The sequence below is a fragment of the Electrona antarctica genome (genome assembly GCF_951216825.1).
Source record: "Electrona antarctica genome assembly, chromosome: 15".
Classification (NCBI taxonomy): domain Eukaryota; kingdom Metazoa; phylum Chordata; class Actinopteri; order Myctophiformes; family Myctophidae; genus Electrona; species Electrona antarctica.
In genome coordinates, this window is record NC_136796.1 from 4738780 (window position 1) to 4765948 (window position 27169).

At 42.4% G+C, this 27169-nt stretch overlaps 2 protein-coding genes across 2 annotated transcripts; both read right to left on the bottom strand.

The window, feature by feature from the left end:
- On the bottom strand, window positions 1-26733 carry LOC306938370 (uncharacterized protein). Its single transcript, XM_079522510.1, has 11 exons — window positions 26275-26733; window positions 25328-25846; window positions 24906-25012; window positions 24287-24784; window positions 22827-23211; window positions 22217-22563; window positions 22000-22171; window positions 21591-21721; window positions 20427-20696; window positions 19247-19717; window positions 1-770 (listed from the first exon to the last, which is right to left on the bottom strand). The coding sequence occupies exons 1-11, from the start codon at window positions 26540-26542 to the stop codon at window positions 129-131; spliced, it is 3810 nt and encodes a 1269-aa protein (XP_079378636.1). The 5' UTR covers window positions 26543-26733; the 3' UTR covers window positions 1-128.
- Window positions 7832-13822, bottom strand: LOC306938374 (uncharacterized protein). Its single transcript, XM_079522519.1, has 4 exons — window positions 13515-13822; window positions 12196-12863; window positions 9812-10300; window positions 7832-8582 (listed from the first exon to the last, which is right to left on the bottom strand). Exons 1-4 carry the CDS (start codon window positions 13738-13740, stop codon window positions 7950-7952), a joined length of 2016 nt encoding a protein of 671 aa, XP_079378645.1. The 5' UTR covers window positions 13741-13822; the 3' UTR covers window positions 7832-7949.
- Window positions 26734-27169: the final 436 nt, after the last annotated feature.

The following is a 27169-nucleotide window of genomic DNA, read 5'->3' on the forward strand; positions in this document are numbered from 1 at the left end:
TTCAATGAGAGCCGAGTGGACCAGCTTTTAATGAACACGTCTTTTAATGATTGCCACCTTTGTCAGATAATTGGTTCAGGATAAAGAAAACATCACATTTCACACCTTTCTGATGACACAGTATTAGTTCATACTTTCTTTCTTTTTCGTTTCACCGTCTTCTCCGTAGTGTTGTCTCCACTGTTCTCCACAGCATGATCTCCAGTCTGTCGTTTCCTTCCCCTCCTCTTCTCCGTAGTGCCGTTGCCGATGTGAGTGCTGTTCATGTGAATGTTCAGGGACCTTCTGGCTTGGAAGCGTTCGCCGCAGACGGTGCATACGTAGGGTTTATCCCCGGTGTGCGTCAGCTCGTGCCTCTTCAGGTCCACGGCCTGCATGAAGCCTTTACCGCAGCTACTCACCCGACACATGAAGGTCCTCTCTTTGTTGTGGAACCTCAGGTGTCTGTCCCGGACTTGCTTCTGGAGGAAAGTCTTGCCGCAGACGTCGCAGGCAAACTTCCGCTCGCCAATGTGAATCTTCCTGTGCGAGTCCAGACCTCCCTGCTGTTTAAAATCCTTGCCGCACTCGGCGCAGCTGAACGGTTTCTCACCGGTGTGGACTCTCATGTGCACGTCTAGAGCGAAGGAGCTGGGGAAGGCCTTCCCACACACGTGACACACGTGGCTCAGCTCTATGTGGGACTGCAGGTGGACCGAGAGACTGTGTGTGTCCTCGGTTTGATGGCCGCACAGACCACAACACAACGATGATGATGATGGCGATGACTCCTTGACACAAAAAGAGGGGGGGAGGGGGGGGGGGGGGGGAGTGTAACGATAACATTACACCTATTATTACTATAATGTTATGTCAAGTCAGGTCACACATTTAACCCATTAAGCCCCAATGCAGAACATTTCAACCGTACGTTGCTATATCAGTGGTTCTCAATTGTCAAGGACGCCCAAAACTACATGGATTTGAGCGTGGGCTCCCATCTCGAAATATATTGTTTAACGGACCACCAGAAGCAAAGATTTGAGTTAAAAGTGATCGCTTTAAAAATATATATACAACACCGGTATTCAAAGATTTGTCACAAAAAAAAAGAAAAAAGTAAAATAACATCATAGAGACCTTGTAAACTACAACAAAAGTAAAATAAACCTAAAAAGCAATAACTCTTATAAATACAGCATGATAAAAAGAACATAAAAACCATACAATTAAATAAAAAGAGTTAAAATACATTCATTGATCAAAATAGACCATAAGTTAGTTGCCATAGTTAGTGACATAATTAATCGTTGTGCAAATAATTGTGTTATAATGATTTCATGGTGTATCTGACAACATTGGAACATTTAACATTACATTTATGTTTGCCTTTTAAGTAAACAAAGAAATGACTAAACACAGTCGTTACAAATATATAAAAATATTAAAATAAATAATGTACTATGGCCGATAAATGGCATATATTTAGTAATTTTATACTTTAAATATAGTGGAAATAGCCGATCTACATACTTGAGCTTGTAGATCTGCTATTTCAGCCATTACTTTTTTGTAAATGGCCTTGCGATAACCGCGATTAGCTCAATACAATTGTGAACGGGCGATTACGTAACAATGGTGAATGCGGCGGGCTTTACCTTCGCGTGCGCCCGGACGTGTTTCAGAAGGTCTTTCTTCGAGGTGAACTCTTCTCCACAGGCTTTGCACTTGTAAGCGGGGTGCGGTCTGGAGCGGCCCGCCTCCGGCTGCTGCTCGTTGTCGGGACGGTGTGTGATCTTCTGGTGGCGCAGCAGCTCCTGTCTCGTGCGGAACTCTTCCCTGCAGACGGCGCAAACGTGCCGGTTCCTGTAGTGTTCGGCGGCGTGTCTATCCAGAGAGGGCCAGTGGTAGTACGCCTTCTTGCACACCTTAGACAGACATTTATTAAACCCAGGGGTGAACTCAATCGCATGAGGGAGCACAGCAGTTTGAGTACAGACACGCTCTGCATCAGGCAGGATGATTGTATAGACCAGGGGTATTGTATAGAACACTGGCACACTGGCGTAAGTGTGAGAGAGTGTTAGCTACAGTAACATAGATCATGCTGAGCTAAATAGTTTGTTTAATTTAAGTAAGAAATCAGGTGCGCATGGAAGCAAACGAAACCCCCCGTGTTTTGGCGGACTAGAATGTGTTTTTTTTATCAGCACCAGAATTCGAACGAGCCTCCACACCTGCAAAAAGGAAGCACTTTCAGACAATACGCAATTTTAATTGCAGTAAAACGTCCTGGTGTGAATGCGACACACCAGGCATATTGGATCTGTAGGGTTTAAAATGTAAACCCTAATTTTAAATGGAACCTACCTTACACTGGTATGGTTTCTCCACCTGATGAACTGTCATGTGGTGCTTCAGGCATCCCTTCCTTCTGAATGTTCTGCCACACACCTCACAACTGAATGGTTTCCCTGAATAAAATGTACATTTCTTTCTTTTAGGCTTTGTAAACCGAAATTACAAATTTACAAATTACAAAAAAAACAAATTACAAAACAAATTACAAAAAAAACAAATATACCAATAAATTAGTGAAAGTTACCGGTACGATGATCAAAGGAAATAATCTACCAAAACGCCAGGCGTCTTTAATGCTGTTTAAAGTTCTCTAAAATAGCATGAATAATCTCACATTGTAGATTGTCTATCTCCTCTATTTTTGAGAATGTACCAACCAACATTTTCCAACAGTAAACATGGCTGATAATTGTGCAAAATAATTGCAATTAGCTCAAATCATTTCAATTAGGCGACTATGTAAAATATGTGAGAGTAAATGTACAATTATTATTTTTTGTATGTTCTGGTCCGCGAACATTGTATGAACCGTCAGCCGGTCCGTGGTAATAGAGAGGTTGGGAACCCCTAGTCTAAACAATACCATACAATATAGCACAGTAGGCTTACCTGTGTGAACCTTTCTGTGTATATCCAGTAACCGCGTATTCTGGAACTTCTTCCCACATGTGCTGCAGGTGTTACAGTGCTCTCTGTGAGTTTCAAGGTGACCTTTCAGGTCCCGGTTGGACGGGAACAGCTCCCCACAGAACCCACAGCGACACTGTGTCTCATCGCAACACGACCTCATGACATGTCTGAGCAGAGCGCCCATTTTCTGGAAGGACTGGGAGCACACCAGACAGAACTGAAACTTCTCCTGTTGTTTGTTACCCGTCTCCAGCACACTCTGTCCTTCGACTGAATTTGACTCTAATGTTGAACTCTCTAATTCTGGACTCTTCAATGTTGAACTCTCCTCCTCGTTCTCTCTCGTATCATCCTCAACCCCAGGGTCATAATCTTTATCATCATCATCATCATCATCCTCAACCATACAGCTGTCTGGGGACAGCGCTTCATACTCATCACTGGCTGATTCTGGACACGGTTGGCTGTCATTTGTTGGTTCTGAACGAGGTTGGCCGTCATTGGTTGGTTCTGCACAAGGTTGGCTGTCATTGGTTGGTTCTGAACGAGGTTGGCCGTCATTGGTTGGTTCTGCACAAGGTTGGCTGTCATTGGTTGGTTCCGAATGAGGTTGGCCGTCATTGGCTGGTTCTGGACAAGGTTGGCCGGCATTGGCTGGTTCTGGATGAAGTTGGCAGTCATTGGTTGGTTCTGGATGAGGTTGACAGTCATTGGTTGGTTCTGAGACAGATTGCCAGTCATTGGTTGGTTCTGGGACAGATTGCCAGTCATTGGTTGAAAGTGTGTGGCTTTGATAAGGCTGCAAGTCTAGAGGGATAAAGATAGAGAGAGGGGGGGGGGGGGGGGGGGGAGTATAAAATACTGGTACATTTGTCCTTATGTTTTACTGAAATGTTTCCATTAGGTGAGGGCAGGGAAAGCAGAGAAACAAGTATATGGACAGCAATTTTATAATAAGCTGAATTTGCTGTGCATTGGTTTGTTTGTTTGTGTCTGTATTGTTTATAAACATTAAAACAGAGCTACAATTTTATTAATGATGGGCTAAAAGAAAAAGTTTCATAGTACTATAGGCAAAATTTCTATTATACATCTTACAATGTAAAATGAAGAAATCTTATACGTCTGTAATTCACGTTATTCCGAGAACCGTTACTAAGGAATAAAATCAAAGGCACCCACCGTGTTTAATTAACTCTCTACATTACTCTACGAGTCTACGTCAAATAAATGGGAAACAAACAAGTCAATATTAGTGCTTCAAAATAGCTACACAGTAAAAGTAGCTACATTACTTGAGTAAGTTACTTCTACCACGGTTCTCTCAGTCAGAAATAACAACACATGATGTTGTTCATGTGAATTTGCAACTCTAGATTTTTTTTTATAATGGGATGAATCTAGAGTTGCAATACCCTCCATTGACTCCCCACTTATCCAATTTGCGTTTGCGATCTGCTTGTATTGAACGACGTTAAACTCACCAACATTGCAGCTGTAGGGCAAGCTTGAATTATCCTCTTTCAATCTGCCAAGCTTTTGTGTCATAAAAATCCACCATAGACATGTTATGAGATACTTTCTGTCAAGACATCCTCTGCAGGTGATTCTTTTTCTAAGTGTTGGAGTTTGGAAGCACTCATGTTAATGCCTCCTGCATTATGTGCAAATGCGAAACAGATGGCACACAGGGCCATTTAGTGACTTACGACGAGCGCTTCCAAACTCCAACACTTAGAAAAAGAATCACTTGCACAGAATGTCTTGACAGAAAGTAGCTCATAACATGTCTACGGTGGATTCTTATAACATAAAAGCTCAGCAGATTGAAAGAGGATGATTCAAGTTTTCCCTAAAATTTACAATTACAATTTTGCCCTACAGCTGCAATGTTTAATGTCGCTTAATACAAGCAGATCGCAAACGCAAATTGGATAAGTGGGGAGTCAATGGAGGGTATTGCAACTCTAGATTCATCCCATTATAAAAAAAATCTAGAGTTGCAAATTGCAGCTACCTCCAGAGGTCCTGGCTGGGATGCAATACTGTACTCCATGCTGTACTCTAGTCAAAAACGTTGTTGAAGTAGGACTCATAAAATGTCCCTAAAAGACCACCCCTGGGAGCATTACATTGAAAACCTATTTTATTTACAACATCATATCATATCACTGTTACCTGTATCTCTGTTCAGTGTGACGTGTGGGTTCAGCAGTCTGTCTAATAGCGCCCTCTGGCGTTCCAGAGTATCTTCCAAGTCGTGCACGGTGAGATGGAACAGTTCCAGGACGTCTTCAGCCGCTTCCATCAGAACCTTCATCACCACACGATCGACTCTTTCTCCTCTTCCTCTGTTCTTCTTCACCACGAAGTCAACATCTCGAGCGGCACGCTGCATCCTCTTCCTCACATCCACATCCACATGAAGCCAGATCTCACAAGACATTTTTACTACTAGTATGGAATTCAAATGTATTTTTTATGATGCGTCGCCTCTGGTTAATGTTTTAAAATGTAAAGCTAATTTAATTGCTCTGTTGTTAAATTGTATTTTACAAATAAACACACATCTCCTCGCCACTGACTGCTTTCTTCTCTGCGGCGCGAACGAAAACAAAAACGTGAGCGACTTCCGGACGGTTCCGGGTCAACAATTCCTGAATAAAGAGTAAAGACGCGTGAAGGAGAAAACAGTCACACCGCCCCCTGCTGGAGGGAAAGATAAACTCAAAGGTTTGAAAGGAGCCAGGACTCAGGAGTAGCCCAAAATTTGAACTATCTCATAGATGTATGTATTTATCGATTCTGACATTTTCAATCTAGTTCAAAGACTTATAGCCTTGCCCTTGGGTGCGTCGAGCAAAACCACCTGCCTCAAAGTAACACTGAACATGTACAAATGCAAAATCCAAGGTGCTTTCCTGGTTGCCCCACCTGTCTGATTATTCTCCGGGTTCTGAAACCCGGAGTTCCGTAGTTTTTGATAAAAAAAGGTGTTTTAATCCACTCAGTCTCGGAATCTGTCATCCATCTTGGATGACAGATAAATATGAAAAATAAATGTTAAAACATGTTTTAAAAAGAAAAAGAGCAATTACTAAAATGTTGTTATACTTAAAAACATATACAGGCTCAGATCCACGATGCATCACATGCTGTGTGCTGCCTTGTCGATCAGCTGTTTTGTATATAGAAATAAAGATGTTTAACCCTTATAGTGGATATAGAATCTAGCAGTCTATTCAGGTGATTTATAAAGACACAGAACATTGATTGATTGAAGAATTTATTAACAGTTTGCAGAATTACAGTACATTTCAAGCACAAACTCAATACAAAGGCTGTTAACTGTGAGTGGACGACCCAATTAAGCATTACACTTGTTTCCAATAGGGTCCACCATGTTCAAATCATCAAAACATTTAGAGACGTACAAATAGACACTTCTATAGACAGAACAGGAATTCATCATAAAGGCGGTAAAAAGGGAAAAGAAACATATACAGTGAGGGAAAAAAAGGGGTGGGCGGTGGGGGGGATTCACGTTCAGCTCCGTTAATTTGTTTGTTTTCCTTGGAGGAGCTGCGTTGGGTCCCCAAGTCGGCTCCGTGGCCGTACCTTGAGTTGGCTGTGTGGCCGTGACCGTCTCTTGTGTTGTCCTTGCGTTGGGTCCCCAAGTCGGCTCAGTGGCCATACCTTGAGTTGGCTGTGTGGCCGCGACCGTCTCTTTGTTGTCCTTGCGTTCGTGTTTGAGGGATTCCGATTTTACAGGGGCCAGTTTCGAATTGCAGCCGTCCGTAGGTGCCCTTTGAGAACGGTTTTGAAGGAGTCAAGGGATTCGCATGTCTTAATGACAGTTGGTAGGGCGTTCCACATTTTGGTGGCATAGGAGCGAAAAGAATTTAGTCCCTTGTTTGTGCCGAATCTGGGTTGTACATGGTTCGTTGCACTCCCTCTGGTGTTGTGGGTGTGGACTTCGTTAACATTAAGGAAGTATCTAGACAGGTACATGGGTATCTTGGTGGTGTATCGAATCTTGTGGACCAGACCCATTGCAAGATGCTGTACTCTGTCGTCGACCCTAAGCCATTCCAGCCTGTCGAAGTGGGCAGGGGTGAGGTGGGTTCGGGGGGCCAAGTAGGAGGTCAAGTAGGAGCCTGACCAGTTTGTTTTGGGAAGTCTGGAGCCTGGTTTTAAGGGCCTTTGAGGTGCTGTGGTACCAGGAGGTGCATGCATAGTCAAAGAAACCCTGTACAAGGCCTCCTGTTAAGGTCTTCAAGGTGTTTTTGTTGACCAGTGAGGAGATCCTGTAAAGGAATCTTGTTCTATGGTTGATCTTTTTGATTACATTGGTGGCCATTTTATCACCGGAAAGATTAGCCTCCAGGATGGAACCTAGGTCAAAGTCTTACAGCTCAAAATGTACAACATACTGGATCATTAATACACTGAGTAAACTACCTGCTCATCACCAAGGTTGCTGTCGGATGGAAACCTTGTTCTTGTCTAAAACCGTTCCTTTAACTATTATTTTATAACATTATTTAGAATTTGTATTGTGAAAACAGCTGATCTACAAGCTCACAACGCGCAACACGGTCACACCTTGTGAGCTTCTAGATCTGCTATTTTCACTACTTTTGTGTGACACTTTTGTATGAATAATAATATGTATAATTTACAAAAAAGAAAAGACGGTTGGCATATTATGGAGATACAAGGTTTCTGCCCGACAGCAATGATACATAAAGATGAATAGGACAGACGTACTACGTCGCAGCATGCACCATAGCTGCACTGGGAGACAAACTGGAGCCAGAAGGTCAATGGAATGAATTGAATTCAATGAGAGCTGAGTGGACCAGCTTTTAATGAACACGTCTTTTAATGATTGCCACCTTTGTCAGATAATTGGTTCAGGAAAAAGAAAACATCACATTTCACATCACCTTTCTGATGCTTGTGCACACAGTATTAGTTCATACTTTCTTTCTTTTTCGTTTCACCTTTCTCTCCGTAGTGTTGTCTCCACTGTTCTCCACAGCATGATCTCCAGTCTGTCGTTTCCTTCCCCATCTCTTCTCTGTAGCGCCGTTGCCGGTGTGAATGTTGTTGTTCATGTGAATGTTCAGGGACCTTCTGGCTTGGAAGCGTTCGCCGCAGACGGTGCATATGTAGGGTTTCTCCCCGGTGTGCATCAACTTGTGCCTCTTCAGGTCCACAGCCTGCATGAAGCCTTTACCGCAGCCGATCACCCGACACATGAAGGTCCTCTCTTTGTTGTGGAACTTCAGGTGTCTGTCCAGGTTCACCTTCCTGTGGAAAGCCTTGCCGCAGACGTTGCAGGCGAACTCCCGCTCGCCGATGTGAATCTTCATGTGCGAGTCCAGATTACCCTGCTGTTTAAAATCCTTGCCGCACTCGGCGCAGCTGAACGGTCTCTCACCGGTGTGGACTCTCATGTGCACGTATAGAGCGGAGGCGGTGGGGAAGCCCTTCCCACACACGTGACACACATGACTCAGGTGGGACTGCAGGTGGACCGAGAGACTGTGTGTGTCTTCAGTTTGATGGCCGCACAGACCACAACACAACGATGATGATGATGACTCCTTGACACAAAGAGGAAAAAACAATAACATTGCACCTATTAGTACTATGATATGTCAAGTCAAGTCACCTTTATTTGTATAGCACATTTGACCACCCATTTAGACCTGAGGTTGATTCTAAAAACGCCTTCTTAAAACCTAACCTAAAGGTTTTCTGAAAACCTTCAAATCGTTATTAAAAAAATCACACCCGTGTGAACTGAGTGGTGCAACTACACATGTATTGTTATAGTTACGTCACATACTAACCATAGCAACCATGCTCACCCGTACAGGCACAAACACACACGGGTACTAACAAAGCCAGTTGTTGGAGTGGTTTGCACCACTCAAAAACCGCACCTGTGTGAAGTGAGGGGCGTTCTTATCATATACAGATTCATCATTGATCATCTCATTCTGGCCAATCACAATTTGCGTCCTCACCTTCGTCTTCAATGTTTCTGTTTGCACAAACACTCAAAACTGGCCATTCATTGTCAATGGCATTCAGTGTTTGTGTTAGGACAATGTTTGTGTTTACACAAACCCTCAAAGCTGGACATAGCCCTCAAAAATCACACCCATGTGAAGTGAGGGGCGCTTTACCAACCCTTATCATCTTACATCGTCGCGATATGACATAACATCATATGCCAATTTGCTCAGTGACAGACAAAACAAACATTAAACTCTGTTCATGGTCAATGGCATTTTTGATGTTTGTCTAGGAAAGACAAACATTAAACCTGTATATAGGAGGGGCTAGCGCCGCTCAAAAATAAAACAAAATAAATGATGTTGCTATATGAGACACAGAGGTAGCTCCCGGCATGAAAGGTAAAACAACGTATACGTTACACCAGGTCTAAATGGGTTAAGACCCGAGGACCCAATGCAAAGAATGTCAACCTTATGTTGCTATACCAGTGGTTCTCATTTTTATTTATATCATTAATTAATGTTTAACTTTAAATATTGAAATTGGAACGTGTCAAAAAACAATTCTGTTTGGCTTTTAGGCTTTGTAAATAAAAAGAACAATTACAAAACACGGTCGTTACCAACATACACAAAATATAGGGCCATATAGGGCTTATTTAGTAGTACCTTAAATAGTGGAAATGGAATTTCTGCCATTATTATTTATTTTTTAAATATGTTTTAATGACATTCCAATAACCGCGATTATCTCAATACAATTGCGAACGGGTGATTACGTAACAATGGTGACGGCGGGTGGGCCTTACCTTTGCGTGCGTCCGGACGTGTTTCATGAAGCCTGTCTTCCTGGTGAACTCTTCTCCGCAGGCTTTGCACTTGTGAGCGGGGAGCGGTCTGGGACGGCGCGTCTTGGGTCTGGGACGGCGCCGGTGCGTCTTACGGTGTGTGATCCTGTGCGTCAACTCGTGCCTCTTCAGATCCCCGGACTGCACGAAGCCTTTACCGCATTCGCTCACCCGACACATGAAGGTCCTCTCTTTGTTGTGGAACCTCAGGTGTCTGTCCCGGTTACTCTTCTGGACGAAAGTCTTGCCACACTCTGCGCAGCTGAAAGGTTTCTCACCGGTATGGACTCTCATGTGCATGTCTAGAGCGCTGGCGTAGGGGAAGGCCTTCCCACACACGTGACACATGTGGTTCAGCTCTCCGTGGGACCGCAGGTGGACAGAGAGACTGTGTGTGTCCTCGGTTTGATGGCCGCACAGACCACAACACAACGGTGATGATGATGTCTCCTTGACACAAAATGGGGAAAAAACTATAGGATTAAACCTATAATTACTATAAGGTTACATCAAGTCAGGTCACCTTTATTTATATAGCACATTTAACCCAATAATAACCGATTTTCAAACTCTGGGACCCCCAGAAGCAAAGATTTGAGTTCAAAGTAAAAAAAATCAAAGATTTGTCACAACTTTTCACAATTTCTTAATAGCCAAAGTATAAAATAATAGTTAAAGTGGTTAAAATCTAAAATCTAAAATGACACACAGATGCTTTCCTGGTTCTAATAGGTTAAAAATAACAGTAGTTGACACCAAAGTGCTTTCCATTCAAAATAACATCATAAAGACCTTGTAAAATACAACATAGTAAAATGGGGAATAAGAATACAGCATAATTAAAAGAACATAAAGCAATATATTTTAAACACAAGAGTTAAAAGACATTCATTGGTCAAAATAGACCATAACGTCGCTGTCGGGAGGAAACCTCCTAAGTCCATTTTCAAGGTTTTTGATATTTTCTTCATAAACCGATGCTACTGAACACCCTTTACGTCTGTGTGTTGTTATGAACATATTGAACCAATGGAAAGTATCAAAAAGCGCTTCTGAAAGAACCTCTGAAATCCATTTGATCCTCAAACTGTCAGAAGAAACACTTAACTCCACTGCTCTGTGGGGGCACTGCCTGCAGCGCAGCCTCAGAGCCGTGCAGAAGATAAACAAAAAGAACGACAGTTTCTGCCTGCTGGCATGAATGGGAGGAACGGGATTCAACTTTTGTGTGAGTGCGTGTTTGTTTGTGTCGGTCCCATGTGTGTGATTGTGTGAGTGTGTGCGTGTGTGTGACTGTGAGACTGACGTGTGCACCCGTGCGCATGTGAGCGAGCGAGAGAGAGGGACAGACAGACAGACAGACTGAAAGAGGCTGTGTGCGTGCGTGCATGCATGTGTGATAATCAAACCTGCGTGTGTGTGTGTGGCCGTGCGTACACGTGAGTGAGCGAGCGAGAGAGAGACAGACAGATACTAAAAGAAGGTGTGTATGTGTGTGCGTGTGTGCGTGCGTGCGTGCGTGCGTGCGTTGGCTAATCAAACTTGGAGATCCATTGTCAGTGGATTTAGGAGGTTTCTCTGTTATTGATAAGAACTATCAATGACAGAGAAAACCACCTAACTCCACTTGAGCTGTATTCGGGTAAAGTGGTGATAATATAATGACACAAATGGTAAATGGTAAATGGTGCATTTTTATATAGCGCCTTTATCCAAGGCGCTTTACATAGATTGTGCATTACATTCACCCGCACACACATTCATACACCGATTGCGGCGGAAACCATGCAAGGTACCAACCAGCACATCGGGAGCAATTTGGGGTTCAGTGTCTTGCCCAAGGACACTTCGACATGTATCCAGGAGGAGCCGGGATTCGAACCGCCGACCCATGGAACATTGGACGACCCGCTCTACCTCTTGAGCCACAGTCGCCCCACACATGCAAGTATCTGATAATACCGGTATACAAAGTCACAATACCAACTTTGATGCTTTGTTTCAAAAAATATATATATAAGATTTTGGAGTTAAGAGGTTTCCTCCCCACAGTAGAGATAAGTTAGTTGCCCACAGACAGACTGTTAAGTGACAATAAAGCTAGATTCCCATTCTTATGGCCAAAATAGGGCATATTAAATAACTTCCTACTTTAAATATAGTAACTAAGTAAGTCAGAAATACTATAAATATAGTAGCAATTGTCAATCTACAAACTTGAGCTTGTAGATCAACTATTTCTGCCATTAGCTTATTTATTTATATTTTTTATGACATTGCGATAACCTCAATTATCTCAAAACAATTGCGAATTACGTAACAATGGTGACGGCGGCGGGCCTTACCTTCGCGTGTGTCCGGATGTGTTTCAGAATGTCTTTCTTCAAGGCGAACTCGTCTCCGCAGGCTTTGCACTTGTAAGCGGGGTGCGGTCTAGAGCGGCGCGACTCCGGCTGCTCCTCGTTGTCGGGATGGTGTGTGGTCCTCTGGTGGCGCACCAGATCCTCAACCCCAGGGTCATAATCTTCATCATCATCCACCTCCTCCACCATAGTGCTGTCAGGGGACAGCGCTTCATACTCCTCACTGGCTGGTTCTGGACATGGTTTGCCGTCATTGGTTGATTCTGGAAAAGGTTGGCCGTCATTGGTTGATTGCGATGGAGGTTGTCCGTCATTGGCTGGTTCTGGACAAGGTTGGCTGTCATTGGTTGGTTCTGAACGAGGTTGGCTGTCATTGGTTGGTTGTGAATGAGGTTGGCCGTCAATGGCTGGTTCTGAACAAGGTTGGCCGTCATTGGATGGTTCTGGACAAGTCTGGCTGGCATTGGTTGGTTCTGAACGAGGTTGGCTGTCATTGGCTGGTTCTGAACGAGGTTGGCCGTCATTTGCTGGTTCTGGATGAAGTTGGCAGTCATTGGTTGGTTCTGGATGAGGTTCACAGTCATTGGTTGGTTCTGGAACAGATTGCCAGTCATTGGTTGCTCGTGTGTGGCTGTGATAAGGCTTTAAGTCTAGAGAGAAAGAGAGATTTTTACGTTATTAGAGAAAGTAAAAGATGAGTGTTAAAACATTTTCATTTGGTGCTTTCTTTCATTTCAGCGATTTTAGCCAGTTTTGAATAGGGGTGCGGGGGATAAATATAAGTGACTAAATATGTATTTATTTTACAACTTTTATGGCGATTATTATTATTTACTATAGTCCTACTAGACCCCAGAAAATTACATCAGGCCACAAAAAAAGAGTGCACACCTCCATCAGAGTGGATTACCAATACTAAAATTAAGGGCACCCACCGCGTTTAATGATCTCTCTACATTACTCTAGGACTACGTATCAGAAATGTGAAATTCAAAAGTTAATCAGTGCTTCAAAATAGCTATAGTAAAAGTAGCTACATTACTTGCAGTAAATGTAGTTAAGTCAACACAGTTCATGTACCTGCACTCCTGCAGGGATGCAAATAGCCTGCATACTTAGGATGAAGGCTCCTGTGACAAAATACGCACTCATGTCACCCTCCAGGGGTCCTGGCTGGGATGCAATACTGTACTCCGTACTGTACTCTAACGTTGTTGAAGTAGGACTCATAAAATGTCCCTGGGACCCATCTAAAGGACTGGGTCCTATTATATTGAATGAAAACCTTACATCACTGTTACCTGTATCTCTGTTCAGTGTGACGTGTGGGATCAGCAGGGTGTCTAATAGCGCCCTCTGGCGGTCCAGAGTATCTTCCAAGTCGTGCACGGTGAGATGGAACAGTTCCAGGACGTCTTCAGCCGCTTCCATCAAAATCTTCTTCACCATGACGTCAACATCTCGAGCGGCACGCTGCATCCTCTTCCTCACATCCAGATCCACATGAAGCCAGATCTCACAAGACATTTTTACTACTAGACTAGTTGTTAAATGATCTCCTTTTTTTTTTTTTACTGAATTCAGATGTATGTTTTTATGTTACGTTATGTTTCGAACTGTATTTTACAAATAAACACACTTGTCCTCGCCACTGACTGCTTTCTTCTCTGCAGCGCGAACGAAAACAAAAACAACGTGAGCGACTTTTCGATTCCGGGTCAACAATTCTTGAATAAAGAGTAAAGTGGCGTGAGGGAGAAGACAGTTACAGTGCCCCCTGCTGGAGGGAAAGATAAACTCAAATGTTTGAAATGACCAGGAGCCAGGAGTAGCCCAAAATTTGAACTATCTCGTAGATGTATTTATCGATTCTGACATTTTCAATCTACGAGAGTTCAAAGACTTATAGCCTTGCCCTTGGGTGCGTCGAGCGAAACCACCTGCCTCAAAGTAACACTGAACATGTACAAATGCAAAATCTAAGGTGCTTTCCTGGTTGCCCCACCTGTCTGATTATTCTCCGGGAAGGTTCTGAAACCCGGAGTTCCGTAGTTTTTGATAAAAAAAGGTGTTTTAATCCACTCAGTCTCGGAATCTGTCATCCATCTTGGATGATAGATTCCGACACTTAAGGTCAATGGAATGCATTGAATGTCACCTGTCCTTGTCTCCTCAAATGAGTGCAACTGGCTGCACAACCCTGGCCGCCAGGGGCGTCACCACCTCACACTAAGTTCAAATTTAACTTGCTTTTAAGTCAAGACTAATAGATTGCATTACTAAAATGTAAGCTGTTGCACCCATAGAGTTTGCACCACACAAAGTAGTTATTTAAGTTATAACGTATCTCATAACTAAATATTTACATAACTCACAAGAATTGATTTTGTTGACAGCGTGACGTTAGGCCATGGCGTCACGTCAGTATAAAGTATCGCATATAGAAGGATTCAGCAATAATAGGCTACTACAAGTAAGTATTTCATGCTTTAGGTAAGTATTTGGAATCATATAAGGAGGTACCTAGCTAACACCGGGCTCTATAGCTACTAGCTCTAGCTCTTGTTCACACGGCTAGCAAGAAAGGTATACAGATCCCACAAGCCGCAGAGTCCACACAGGACTGCAAGGTCCACACATAGGACTAACCTCTACCGACAGCCTTCTCTACAAATATAAAGAAATCTCAGTTATAGATTCAATATAACAAACTTATATTGACTATATTATATTCAATATGACATTGTGCAAGTGTTTTTGCATAGTTCCCAACTTCCCATCGTGTCATATTTTCCAAGAAATAGCCTACTGAAAGGGGGGTAAGGAGATCAAGTAAAGGGTTTCAGATATTTTAGAAAGCTTGTTTCTCGTTGCTTAGTTACAGGCTGTATAGCCATACAACCAAGGGGTATGTTTTTCCACGAAATATGTTTACACATATTTACCTGAGATTAGACAGACTGACCTCTCAGGTAAATAATTTTTTTATGAATTTTATTATAAATGTTATATTATTATTATTTTATCATTTATAATAATACTTTGAAAATTAAGTCAAAGATAATCATTAACAAGGTATGATCTTGGGGTGTGGTGAAGGACCAAGTTCAGTTTCAAACTGAAAAAATAAATGTTAAAACATGTTTTAAACAGAAAAAGAGCAATTACTAAAATGTTGTTATAATTAAAAACATATACAGGCTCAGATCCACGATGCATCACATGCTGTGTGCTGCCTTGTCGGATCAGCTGTTTTGTATATAGAAAATAGAAATAAAGATGTTTAACCCTTATAGTGGATAGAGAATCTAGCAGTCTAATCAGGTGATTTATAAAGAAACAGGACATTAAAAGTCTTACAGCTCAACATACTGGATCATTAATCCACTGAGTAAACTACCTGCTCATCACCAAGGTTGCTGTCGGGTGGAAACCTTGTTTGTGTCCAAAACCGTTCCTTTAACTATTATTTTATAAAATTATTTAGAATTTGTATTGTGAAAACAGCTGATCTACAAGCTCACAACACGGTCACACCTTGTGAGCTTCTAGATCTGCTATTTTCACTACTTTTGTGTGGAGGGCATTAATTTACAAAAAATGAATGCCCTCTTCACACAACGATATGTAAAGAGGAATAGGACAGACGTACTACGTCACAGCATGCACCATAGCTGCACTGGGAGACAAACTGGAGCCAGAAGGTCAATGGAATGAATTGAATTCAATGAGAGCCGAGTGGACCAGCTTTTAATGAACAGGTCTTTTAATGATTGCCACCTTTGTCAGATAATTGGTTCAGGAAAAAGAAAACATCACATTTCACATCACCTTTCTGATGCTTGTGCAGACAGTTTTAGTTCATACTTTCTTTCTTTTTCGTTTCACTGTCTTCTCCGTAGTGTCGTCTCCACTGTTCTCCACAGCATGATCTCCGGTCTGTCGTTTCCTTCCCCTCCTCTTCTCCGTAGTGCTGTTGCCGCTGTGAGTGTTGTCCATGTGAATGTTCAGGGACCTTCTGGCCTGGAAGCGGTTGCCGCAGACGGTGCATACATAGGGTTTCTCCCCAGTGTGCGTCAACCCGTGCCTCTTCAGGTCCACGCCCTGCATGAAGCCTTTCCTGCAGCCGCTCACCCGACACATGAAGGTCCTCTCTTTGTTGTGGAACTTCAGGTGTCTGTCCAGGTTCAACTTCTGGACGAAAGTCTTGCCGCAGACGTCGCAGGCAAACTTCCGCTCGCCGGTATGGATCCTCATGTGCAGCGTCAGATTTCCCAGCTGATTAAAATCCTTGCCGCAATCGGCACAGCTGAAAGGTTTCTCATCGGTGTGGACCCTCATGTGCACATCTAGACCCAGGGCCCCGGGGAAGCCCTTCCCACACACGTGACACATGTGGCTCAGGTGGGACTTCAGGTGAACCAAGAGACTGCGTGTGTCCTCGCTTTGATGGCCGCACAGACCACAACACAACGATGATGATGATGACGGTGATGACTCCTTGACACAAAGATGGAAAAAACGATAATATTACACCTATTATTACTATGTTATGTCAAGTCAAGTCACCTGTATTTGTATAGCACATTTGACCTGAGGCCGATTATATAAACACATTCTAAAACCTAACCTAATAAGGTTTTCTGAAAACCTTCAAATTGTAATTAATAAAAATCACACCCGTGTGAAGTGAGGGGCGCTCTTACGTGTAACCTCTATTAATCTAACTCTAATATATTCAAGTCTAACTCATGTTGCTATGACTTCATGTAATCCGCAAGTTAAGATCATTATCTGTTGCTCCACATCTTCTATTATTATTGTACAAAAGCAATATTCAACCTGTTCTGTTATACTGTTCCGCATGTTTCTACAACATACTGTCCATGCCTAACAGAAACAGAAACTTTTCAGTATTACCCGTGTTGCTTCCAAGATTATCGGACTTCCCACACCAACACTTTCTGAGATGAACAATAAGGCCATCACACGGCTGGCACTCTCAATATCACGTGACACTGATCATCCCCTTTTTCAACCTCATGCCATCAGGACAAAGTTACAGAACCTTACCATGGAAAAAGGTTTGTTTCAGTAGGAGCTTTGTCCCCTCAGCCATCGCAGCATTAAACAAACTGCCCCGCGATAGGATGGTTCTGTACACAGTGGGGAACTCATGTTTTTTGGTGTAATGTTTTTCTGTACTGTGTTGTTTTTGTTGTTGGTGTTGAACAGACCTGTGAAGATGTGTGTGTGTGTGTGTGTGTGTGTGTGTGTGTGTGTGTGTGTGTGTGTGTGTGTGTGTGTGTGTGTGTGTGTTGCTATATGAGACACAGAGGTGTATGAGACACAGAGGTAGCTCCCGGCATGAAAGGTAAAACAACGTATACGTTACACTAGGTCTAAATGGGTTAAGACCCGAGGACCCAATGCAAAGAATGTCAACCTTATGTTGCTATACCAGTGGTTCTCATTTTTCTTTTCTTGTCAAGGACGCCCCAAACTACATGTATTTGGCCATGGACTCCAATCTCAAAATATTTTGTTCCAGGGACCCCCAGAAGCAAAGATTTGAGTTAAAAGTGACAGTGAAAATAAATATTCAAAGATTTGTCACAAATATTCAAAAAAATGTAATAGCCAAAGTAATAGTATAAAATAATAGTTAAAGTTAAAATCTAAAATGACACACAGATACAACCAACCAAACAATTAACCAACCAACTCCAACCACCTCATGAACAGAAGGTTGCACAGACTTGTCGAGTTGCAGGCACACATTAAATGTCTTAGAAATTTTGCTTCTAGTTTTGTTTTTTAACCCTAAACGTTGGCATGCTACTTTTACCAGTTTTGACGCACTTGAGCCATATGGCAAATCAACCAGCTTCATCGGGAATGGTGTGCTTCCATTTTGCTAAGAGATATGCTGTATAGTTTAATTGATATTAATTTATTCATGCATTAAATTTCCCAATTGACTTGAATGGGTATTTATTTCTCGGAGACCGTAAGGGCTATAGTTACAAAACTTGGAGGGGATGTTCATACTAATTACAAAAAATAATTAAGATATAATTTATATTGGTCGGCCTCGTGGTGGCGCTATAACAGCCCACTTTACGTTTTGGCTTATAACTTCTGACCCGTAGAATCAAAATGTATTTTTTCCTGGATTCCTCGGGCAATGTCACATCTCCCCAAGTTAGTGGGAGGGGCCTATTTCACCAAAAATGCCACAAATCATGATCCAAACGTCCAATCCACCCCAAATTTGAATCACATGTTGTGGGTGATGGCATCAACACAGAGCCAAATGTAATCCCATTTCCATCCTTAGGGGGCATCCTTTGTTGCAAAACTATGATTTTTGGGGGATAAATTCCCTCCGAATTACTTACACATGATCACAGGGGTGACTTGACATTGTAATTGGCTAGAAAAGTGACTGGGAGGGGTCTATACTAGCGGTTGCGGCAACCACACTTTGCATTTTTTCCGGAATTGCATCTTTCTAGTTTAATTGTGTATGTGGCTTTAAATATTGGAATTGGAAAATGTAAAAAAAAAGAATTCTGTTTGGCTTTTAGGCTTTGTAGGGCAGATATGACAAATAACTTAAATATACAAAGAAATGACTAAACACGCTCGTTACCAACATATAAAAATAAAATATGTACTATGGCCGATATAGGCCATATTTAGTAATTTCATACCTTAAATAGTAGAAATGGCCAATCTACAAACCTAAGCTTGTAGACCTAATATTCCTCCATTAGTTTTTATTTTTTAATATATTTTAATGACATTGCGATAACCGCGATTATCTTAAAACAATTTCGAACGGGTGATTACGTAACAATGGTTTTGATTGATTGATTGAAATATGTATTAACAGTTTGCAGAATTACAGTACATTTCAAGCACAAACTCAATACAAAGACTGTTAACTGTGAGTGGACGACCCAATTAAGCATTACACTTGTTTACAAGAGGGTCCACCATGTTCACGGTGATGGCGGGTGGGCCTTACCTTCGCGTGCGTCCGGACGTGTTTCATGAAGCCTGTCTTCCTGGCGAACTCTTCTCCGCAGGCTTTGCACTTGTGAGCGGGGAGCGGTCTGGGACGGCGCTGGTGCGCCTTACGGTGTGTGATCCTGTGCGTCAACCCGTGCCTCTTCAGATCCCTGGACTGCACGAAGCCTTTACCGCAGCCGCTCACCTGACACATGAAGGTCCTCTCTTTGTTGTGGAACCTCAGGTGTGTGTCCCGGTTACTCTTCAGGGCGAAAGTCTTGCCGCACTCTGCGCAGCTGAAAGGTTTCTCACCGGTATGGACTCTCATGTGCGTGTCTAGAGTGCTGGCGTAGGGGAAGGCCTTCCCACACACGTGACACACGTGGTACAGCTCTTTGTGGGACTGCAGGTGGACCGAAAGACTGTGTGTGTCCTCGGTTTGATGGCCGCACAGACCACAACACAACGATGATGATGGCGATGTATCCTTGACACAAAATGGGGAAAAAACAATAGGATTACACCCTCAAGTCAGATCAACTTTATTTATATAGCACATTTAACCCAATAATACCCGAATTTTATTATTTATTATTTTGGACTCCCATCTTAAATATTTTGTTCCAGGGACCGCCAGAAGCAAAGATTTGAGTTCAAAGTGATTGCTTTAAAAATATTATGTATATGTATTCAAAGATTTGTCACAACTCTTCACAATATTTTAATAATTAGCATAATTAAAAGAACATAAAGCAATAGCAATAGAGTTGAAAGACATTCATTGGTCAAAATAGACCATACGTTAGTTGCCCACAGACAGACTGTTAAGTGAAAAAAATAAAATTCTGTTTGGCGTTTAGGCTTTCTAAGTAAAAATTGCACAGGGCAGATATGACAAATAACTTAGATAAACAAAGAAATTACTAAACACACTCGTTACCAACATATACAAATAATTAAATAAATAATGCACTATGGCCAAAATAGGGCATATTAAATAACTTCCTACTTTAAATATAGTAACTAAGTAAGTCAGAAATACCATAAATATAGTAGAAATCTACAAACTTGAGCTTGTAGATCAACTATTTCTGCCATTAGCTTATTTATTTATATTTTTTATGACATTGCGATAACCTCAATTATCTCAAAACAATTGCGAATTACGTAACAATGGTGACGGCGGCGGGCCTTACCTTCGCGTGCGTCCGGATGTGTTTCAAAATGTCGTTCTTCAAGGCGAACTCGTCTCCGCAGGCTTTGCACTTGTAAGCGGGGTGCGGTCTGGAGCGGCGCGCCTCCGGCTGTTCCTCGTTGTCGGGACGGTGTGTGATCCTCTGGTGGCGCACCAGATCCCGCCTCGTGCGGAACTCTTCCCTGCAGACGGCGCAAACGTGATGGTTCGTGTGGTGTTCGGCGACGTGTCTATCCAGAGAGTGGGAGTGGTAGTACGCCTTCTTGCACACCTTAGACAGACAGACATTTATTAAACCCAGGGGGGGAGGGACTCAATCGCATGAGGCAGCACAGCAGTTAAGAGTTCAGACAGCGTGCATCAGGCAGGAGGATTGTATAGAGAGTATACAGAACCCATTTAGGACTGCGGCGGATTCTAAAAACGCCTTCTAAATAGTATTCTAAAAAACGTCCAATATTAAAAATACAAAAATGTTATGTTGCTTGCTATATACTGAACATAGTTAACATACTGAACAAGTTAACATCGATCCCAAAAGGGGTTCCCATCTTGAAAGGTTAAAAACCCCAAAAGGGGCTCCGGTCCTGAATTGAAGTCCTGATGTCACTCAGGCTACCCCTGGGGCATGGAAGTATGTTTCACTGTTGAAGATAACATACGGTCATCTTAATATAGTGTCATACAAGATATATAACACATCATTACTATACATAAAGACAAAAGCTCCAGTAGAACAAAAATAGCTAGAGTTAACATAGATCATGCAGAGCTAAACAATTAATTTAAGTATTTATATTTTTATATTTAAACGAGATAAAGAAAGTCCCCACTCCCCACACTGTAAGCGCGCTCCATGTCTACACAGACAGACAGACATCCGCCACATTGTTTGCTTAATTTCCTTGATTTGATGCAGATTGCATTCACACCTGCAGTGAATCGAAATCAGGTGTGCTTGGAAGCGAAGCCCTTGTGTTTTTGGCAAACTAGAATGCGTTTGTTTGATCAGCACAATTCCATTGAGCCTTCACACCTGCCAAAAGGAGTGCACTTTCCGAAAATACGCAACAGGATTCGTTTTAATTGCAGAAAAAACATACTGGTGTGAATGAGACATTAGAGACCAGGCCCATTGGATCTGTACGGTTTAAATGGAACCTACCTTACACTGGTATGGTTTCTCCCCCTGATGAACTGTCATGTGGCGCTTCAGGCCTGCCTTCATCCTGAATGTTCTGCCACACACCTCACAACTGAATGGTTTCCCTCCTTTGTGCAATAGTGACATTTTAGCTGTAATTGTCGTACAGATGATTTAATTGTGTGTTTTTTTGCCATTTAGGTATGTAAACACAAGTTGCACAGGGCAGATATGACAAATGACCTAAATATACCATGAAATGGTATGACATGTTACAAAACAATTGTGACAGGAAATGTCATTTCCATACGTCATAAATTAGTAGTGAAAATTCAGAGCAGCAGATTCAGTCGCAACGTGGCGTCTTGAGCTAAACCGTTTGGGAACCAAGTGCTGCTCTAATCAATACAATATCACACAGTAGGCTTACCTGTATGAACCCTTGACTTTAATGTTGAACTCTCCGATTCTGGACTCTTTAATGTTGAACTCTCTATTTCTGGACTCTTTAATGTTGAACTCTCCTCCTCGCTTTCTCCCGTAACGTCCTCAACCCCAGGGTCATAATCTTTATCATCATCATCATCATCATCATCCTCCTCCTCCTCCTCCTCCTCCTCCTCCTCCTCCTCCTCCTCCTCCTCCACCATAGTGCTGTCAGGGGACAGCGCTTCATACTCATCACTGGCTGGTTCTGGACACAGTTTGCCGTCATTGGTTGATTCTGGAAAAGTTTGGCCGTCGTTGGTTGATTCCGATGGAGGTTGTCCATCATTGGCTGGTTCTGGACAAGGTTGGCTGTCATTGGTTGGTTCTGCACGAAGTTGGCTGTCATTGGTTGGTTGTGAACGAGGTTGGCCATCAATGGCTGATTCTGAACGAGGTTGGCCGTCATTGGCTGGTTCTGGACAAGTCTGGCTGTCATTGGTTGGTTCTGAACGAGGTTGGCTGCCATTGGCTGGTTCTGGATGAAGTTCACATTCATTGGTTGGTTCTGGAACAGATTGCCAGTCATTGGTGAGTGAGAGAGGATTTTAATACAATACATTAAAGGACAACTTTGTTTTGTTCAACCAAGTTTCATGTTTTAGGTTGTTATTAGAGAAAGTAAAAGATGAGTGTTAAAACATTTTAATTTGCTGCTTTTTTTCATTTCAGCGATTTTATGCAGTTTTGAATAGGGAGGGGGGGGGGGGGGGGGGGTAAATATAAATGACTAAATATGTATTTATTATGCACAGCTGAAAGGTTTCTCACCGGTATGGACTCTCATGTGCGTGTCTAGAGTGCTGGCGGAGGCGGAACCCTTCTCACCGGTATGGACTCTCATGTGCGTGTCTAGAGTGCTGGCGGAGGCGGAACCCTTCTCACCGGTATGGACTCTCATGTGCGTGTCTAGAGTGCTGGCGGAGGCGGAACCCTTCTCACCGGTATGGACTCTCATGTGCGTGTCTAGAGTGCTGGCGGAGGCGGAACCCTTCTCACCGGTATGGACTCTCATGTGCGTGTCTAGAGTGCTGGCGGAGGCGGAACCCTTCCCACGGCTCAGGTGGGACTGCAGGTGTACCGAGAGACTGTGTGTGTCCTCAGTTTGATGGCCGCACAGACCACAACACAACGATGATGATGATGGTGATGTCTCCTTGACACAAAATGGGGGAAAAAAACAATAGGATTACACCTATAATTACTAATACTATAATGTTACATCAAGTCAGGTCACCTTTATTTATATAGCACATTTAACCCAATAATAGCCGATTATTTTCATGCCCAAAACTATGTATTTGGCCATGGACTCCCATCTTAAATATTTTGTTCCAGGGACCCCCAAAAGCAAAGATTTGAGTTCAAAGTGACAGCTTTAAAAATATATATGTATATGTATTCAAAGATTTGTCAAAACTTTTCACAATCTTTTAATAGCCAAAGTATAAAGTGGTTAAAATCTCAAATCTAAAATGACACACACAGATGCTTTCCTGGTTCTAATAGGTAACACATAACTAGTTGACCCACAGTGCTTTCCATTAAAAATAACATCATGAAGACATCGTAAAATACAACATAGTAAAATAAACATAAAAGGAAATAACTCATAAAAATACAGCATAATTAAAAGAACATAAAAAGAAATACAATTTAAACACAAGAGTAAAATACATTCATTGATCAAAATAGACCATAAGTTGCCCACACAGACTGTTATATGACAATAAAGCTTGATTCAAGTTCTTACGGGGTTGGCAAGATCATAAAAGATAATTAATCGTCGTGCAAATAATTATGATATAATGATTTAATTGTGTATTTGGCCTTAAACATTGGAATTGGAACGTGTACAAAATAAATGTCTGTTTAGCTTTTAGTCTTTGTAAATATAAATTGCACATGGCAGATATGACAAATAACTTAAATAAACAAAGAACTTACTAAACACGGTCGTTACCAACATATACAAATAATTCAATAAATAATGCACTATGGCCGAAATAGGGCATATTAAATAATGTATTTTTATATATATTAATTAAGTAAGTCAGAAATACTATAAATATATTAGAAACAGCCAATCTACAAACTTGAGCTTGTAGATCCACTATTTCTGCCATTAGTTTATTTATTTATTTCTCATTTTTTTATGACAATGTGATAACCTCAATTATCTCAAAACAATTGTGAATTACGCAACAATGGTGACGGTGGGTGGGCCTTACCTTCGCGTGCATCCGGACGTGTTTCAGAATGTCTGTCTTCAAGGCGAACTCTTCTCCGCAGGCTTTGCACTTGTGAGTGGGGAGCCGTCTCTGTCTGGGGCGGCGCGTCTTGGGTCTGGGACGGCGCCAGTGCGTCTTACGGTGTTTGATCCTGTGTGTCAACTCGTGCCTCTTCAGATCCCCGGACTGCATGTAGCCTTTACTGCAGCCGCTCACCTGACACATGAAGGTCCTCTCTTTGTTGTGGAACCTCAGGTGTGTGTCCCGGTTACTCTTCTGGGCGAAAGTCTTGCCGCACTCTGCGCAGCTGAAAGGTTTCTCACCGGTATGGACTCTCATGTGCGTGTCTAGAGCGCTGGCGGAGGCGGAACCCTGCCCACACACGTGACACGCGTGGGACTCTCTGTGGGACTGCAGGTGTACCGAGAGACTGTGTGTGTCCTCGGTTTGATGGCCGCACAGACCACAACACAACGATGATGATGATGGTGATGTCTCCTTGACACGAAATGGGGACAAAACAATAGGATTACACCTATAATTACTATAATGTTACATCAAGTCAGGTCACCTTTATGTATAATGCCCATTGGATCCATACGGTTTAAATGGAACCTACCTTACACTGGTATGGTTTCTCCCCCTGATGAACTGTCATGTGGCGCTTCAGGCCTGCCTTCATTCTGAATGTTCTGCCACACACCTCACAACTGAATGGTTTCCCTCCTGTGTGCAATAGTGACATTTTAGCTGTAATTGTCGTACAAATGATTTAATTGTGTGGGTTTTTTTGCATCGAACATTGGACCATTATTACAATTTCACATTGCCATTTAGGTTTGTAAACACTAATTGCACAGGGCAGATATGACAAATTACCTAAATATACCATGAAATGGTATGACAGGAAATGTAATTTCCATACGTCATAAATTAGTAGTGAAAATTCAGAGCAGCAGATTCAGTCGCAATGTGGCGTCTTGAGCTAAACCGTTTGGGAACCACTGCTCTAATCAATACAATATCACACAGTAGGCTTACCTGTATGAACCCTTGACTTGAATGTTGAACTCTCTGATTCTGGACTCTTTAATGTTGAACTCTCTGATTCTGGACTCTTTAATGTTGAACTCTCTATTTCTGGACTCTTTAATGTTGAACTCTCCTCCACGCTCTCTCTCATAACGTCCTCAACCCCAGGGTCATAATCTTTATCATCATTATCATCATCATCATCCTCCTCCTCCTCAGTGCTGTCAGGAGACAGCGCTTCATAATCATCACTGGCTGGCTCTGGACAAGGTTGGCTGTCATTGGTTGGTTCTGAACGAGGTTGGCTGTCATTGGTTGGTTGTGAATGAGGTTGGGCGTCAATGGCTGATTCTGAACGAGGTTGGCCGTCATTGGCTGGTTCTGGACAAGTCTGGCTGTCATTGGTTGGTTCTGAACGAGGTTGGCTGCCAGTGGCTGGTTCTGGATGAAGTTCACAGTTATTGGTTGGGTCTGGAACAGATTGCCAGTCATTGGTTGCTCGTGTGTGGCTGTGATAAGGCTGTAAGTCTAGAGAGAGAGAGAGAGAGAGAGCGAGAGAGGAATTTAATATAATACATTTGTCTTTAGGATTTACTCAAATGTTCAATGTGTAAACAAAATGAGTTAAAGGACAACTTTGTTTCGTTCAACCAAGGTTCATGTTTTAGGTTGTTATTAGAGAAAGTAAAAGATGAGTGTTAATTGCTGCTTTCTTTCATTTCAGCGATTTTAGCCAGTTTTGAATAGGGGGGGGGGGGGGGATAAATATAAGTGACTAAATATGTATTTATTTTACAACTTTTATGGCACATGTCACTCTCCAGGGGTCCTGGCTGGGATGCAATACTGTACTCTGTACTGTATTCTAACGTCGTTGAAGTAGGACTCATAAAATGTCCCTGGGACCCATCAAAAGGACTGGGTCCTATTATATTGAATGAAAACCTTACTGTTACCTGTATCTCTGCTCAGTGTGACGTGTGGGTTCAGCAGTCTGTCCAATAGCGCCCTCTGGCGGTCCAGAGTATCTTCCAAGTCGTGCACGGTGAGATGGAACAGTTCCAGGACGTCTTCAGCCGCTTCCATCAGAACCTTCATCACCACACGATCCACTCTTTCTCCTCTTCCTCTGTTCTTCTTCATCACGACATCAACATCTCGAGCGGCACGCTGCATCCTCTTCCTCACATCCACATCCACATGAAGCCAGATCTCACAAGACATTTGTTCAATTTTCTCCTTTTTTTACTGAATTCAAATGTATTTTTTATGATGCGTCGCCTCTGGTTAATGTTTTAAAATGTAAAGCTAATTTAATTGCCTTGTTGTTAATTTGCATTTTACAAATAAACACACTTCTCCTCGCCACTGACTGCTTTCTTCTCTGCGGCGCGAACGAAAACAAAAACGTGAGCGACTTCCGGACGGTTCCGTGTCAACAATTCCTGAATAAAGAGTAAAGAGTAAAGACGCGTGAAGGAGAAGAGTCACACCGCCCCCTGCTGGAGGGAAAGATAAACTCAAAGGTTTGAAATGACCAGGAGCCAGGAGTAGCCCAAAATTTGAACTATCTCGTAGATGTATCATGTATGTATTTATCGATTCTGACATTTTCAATCTATGAGAGTTCAAAGACTTATAGCCTTGCCCTTGGGTGCGTTGAGCGAAACCACCTGCCTCAAAGTAACACTGAACAAAATCCAAGGTGCTTTCCTGGTTGCCCCACCTGTCTGATTATTCTCCGGGTTCTGAAACCCGGAATTCCGTTGTTTTTGATACAAAAAAAAAGGTGTTTTAATCCACTCAGTCTCGGAATCTGTCATCCATCTTGGATGACAGATAACATGTTTT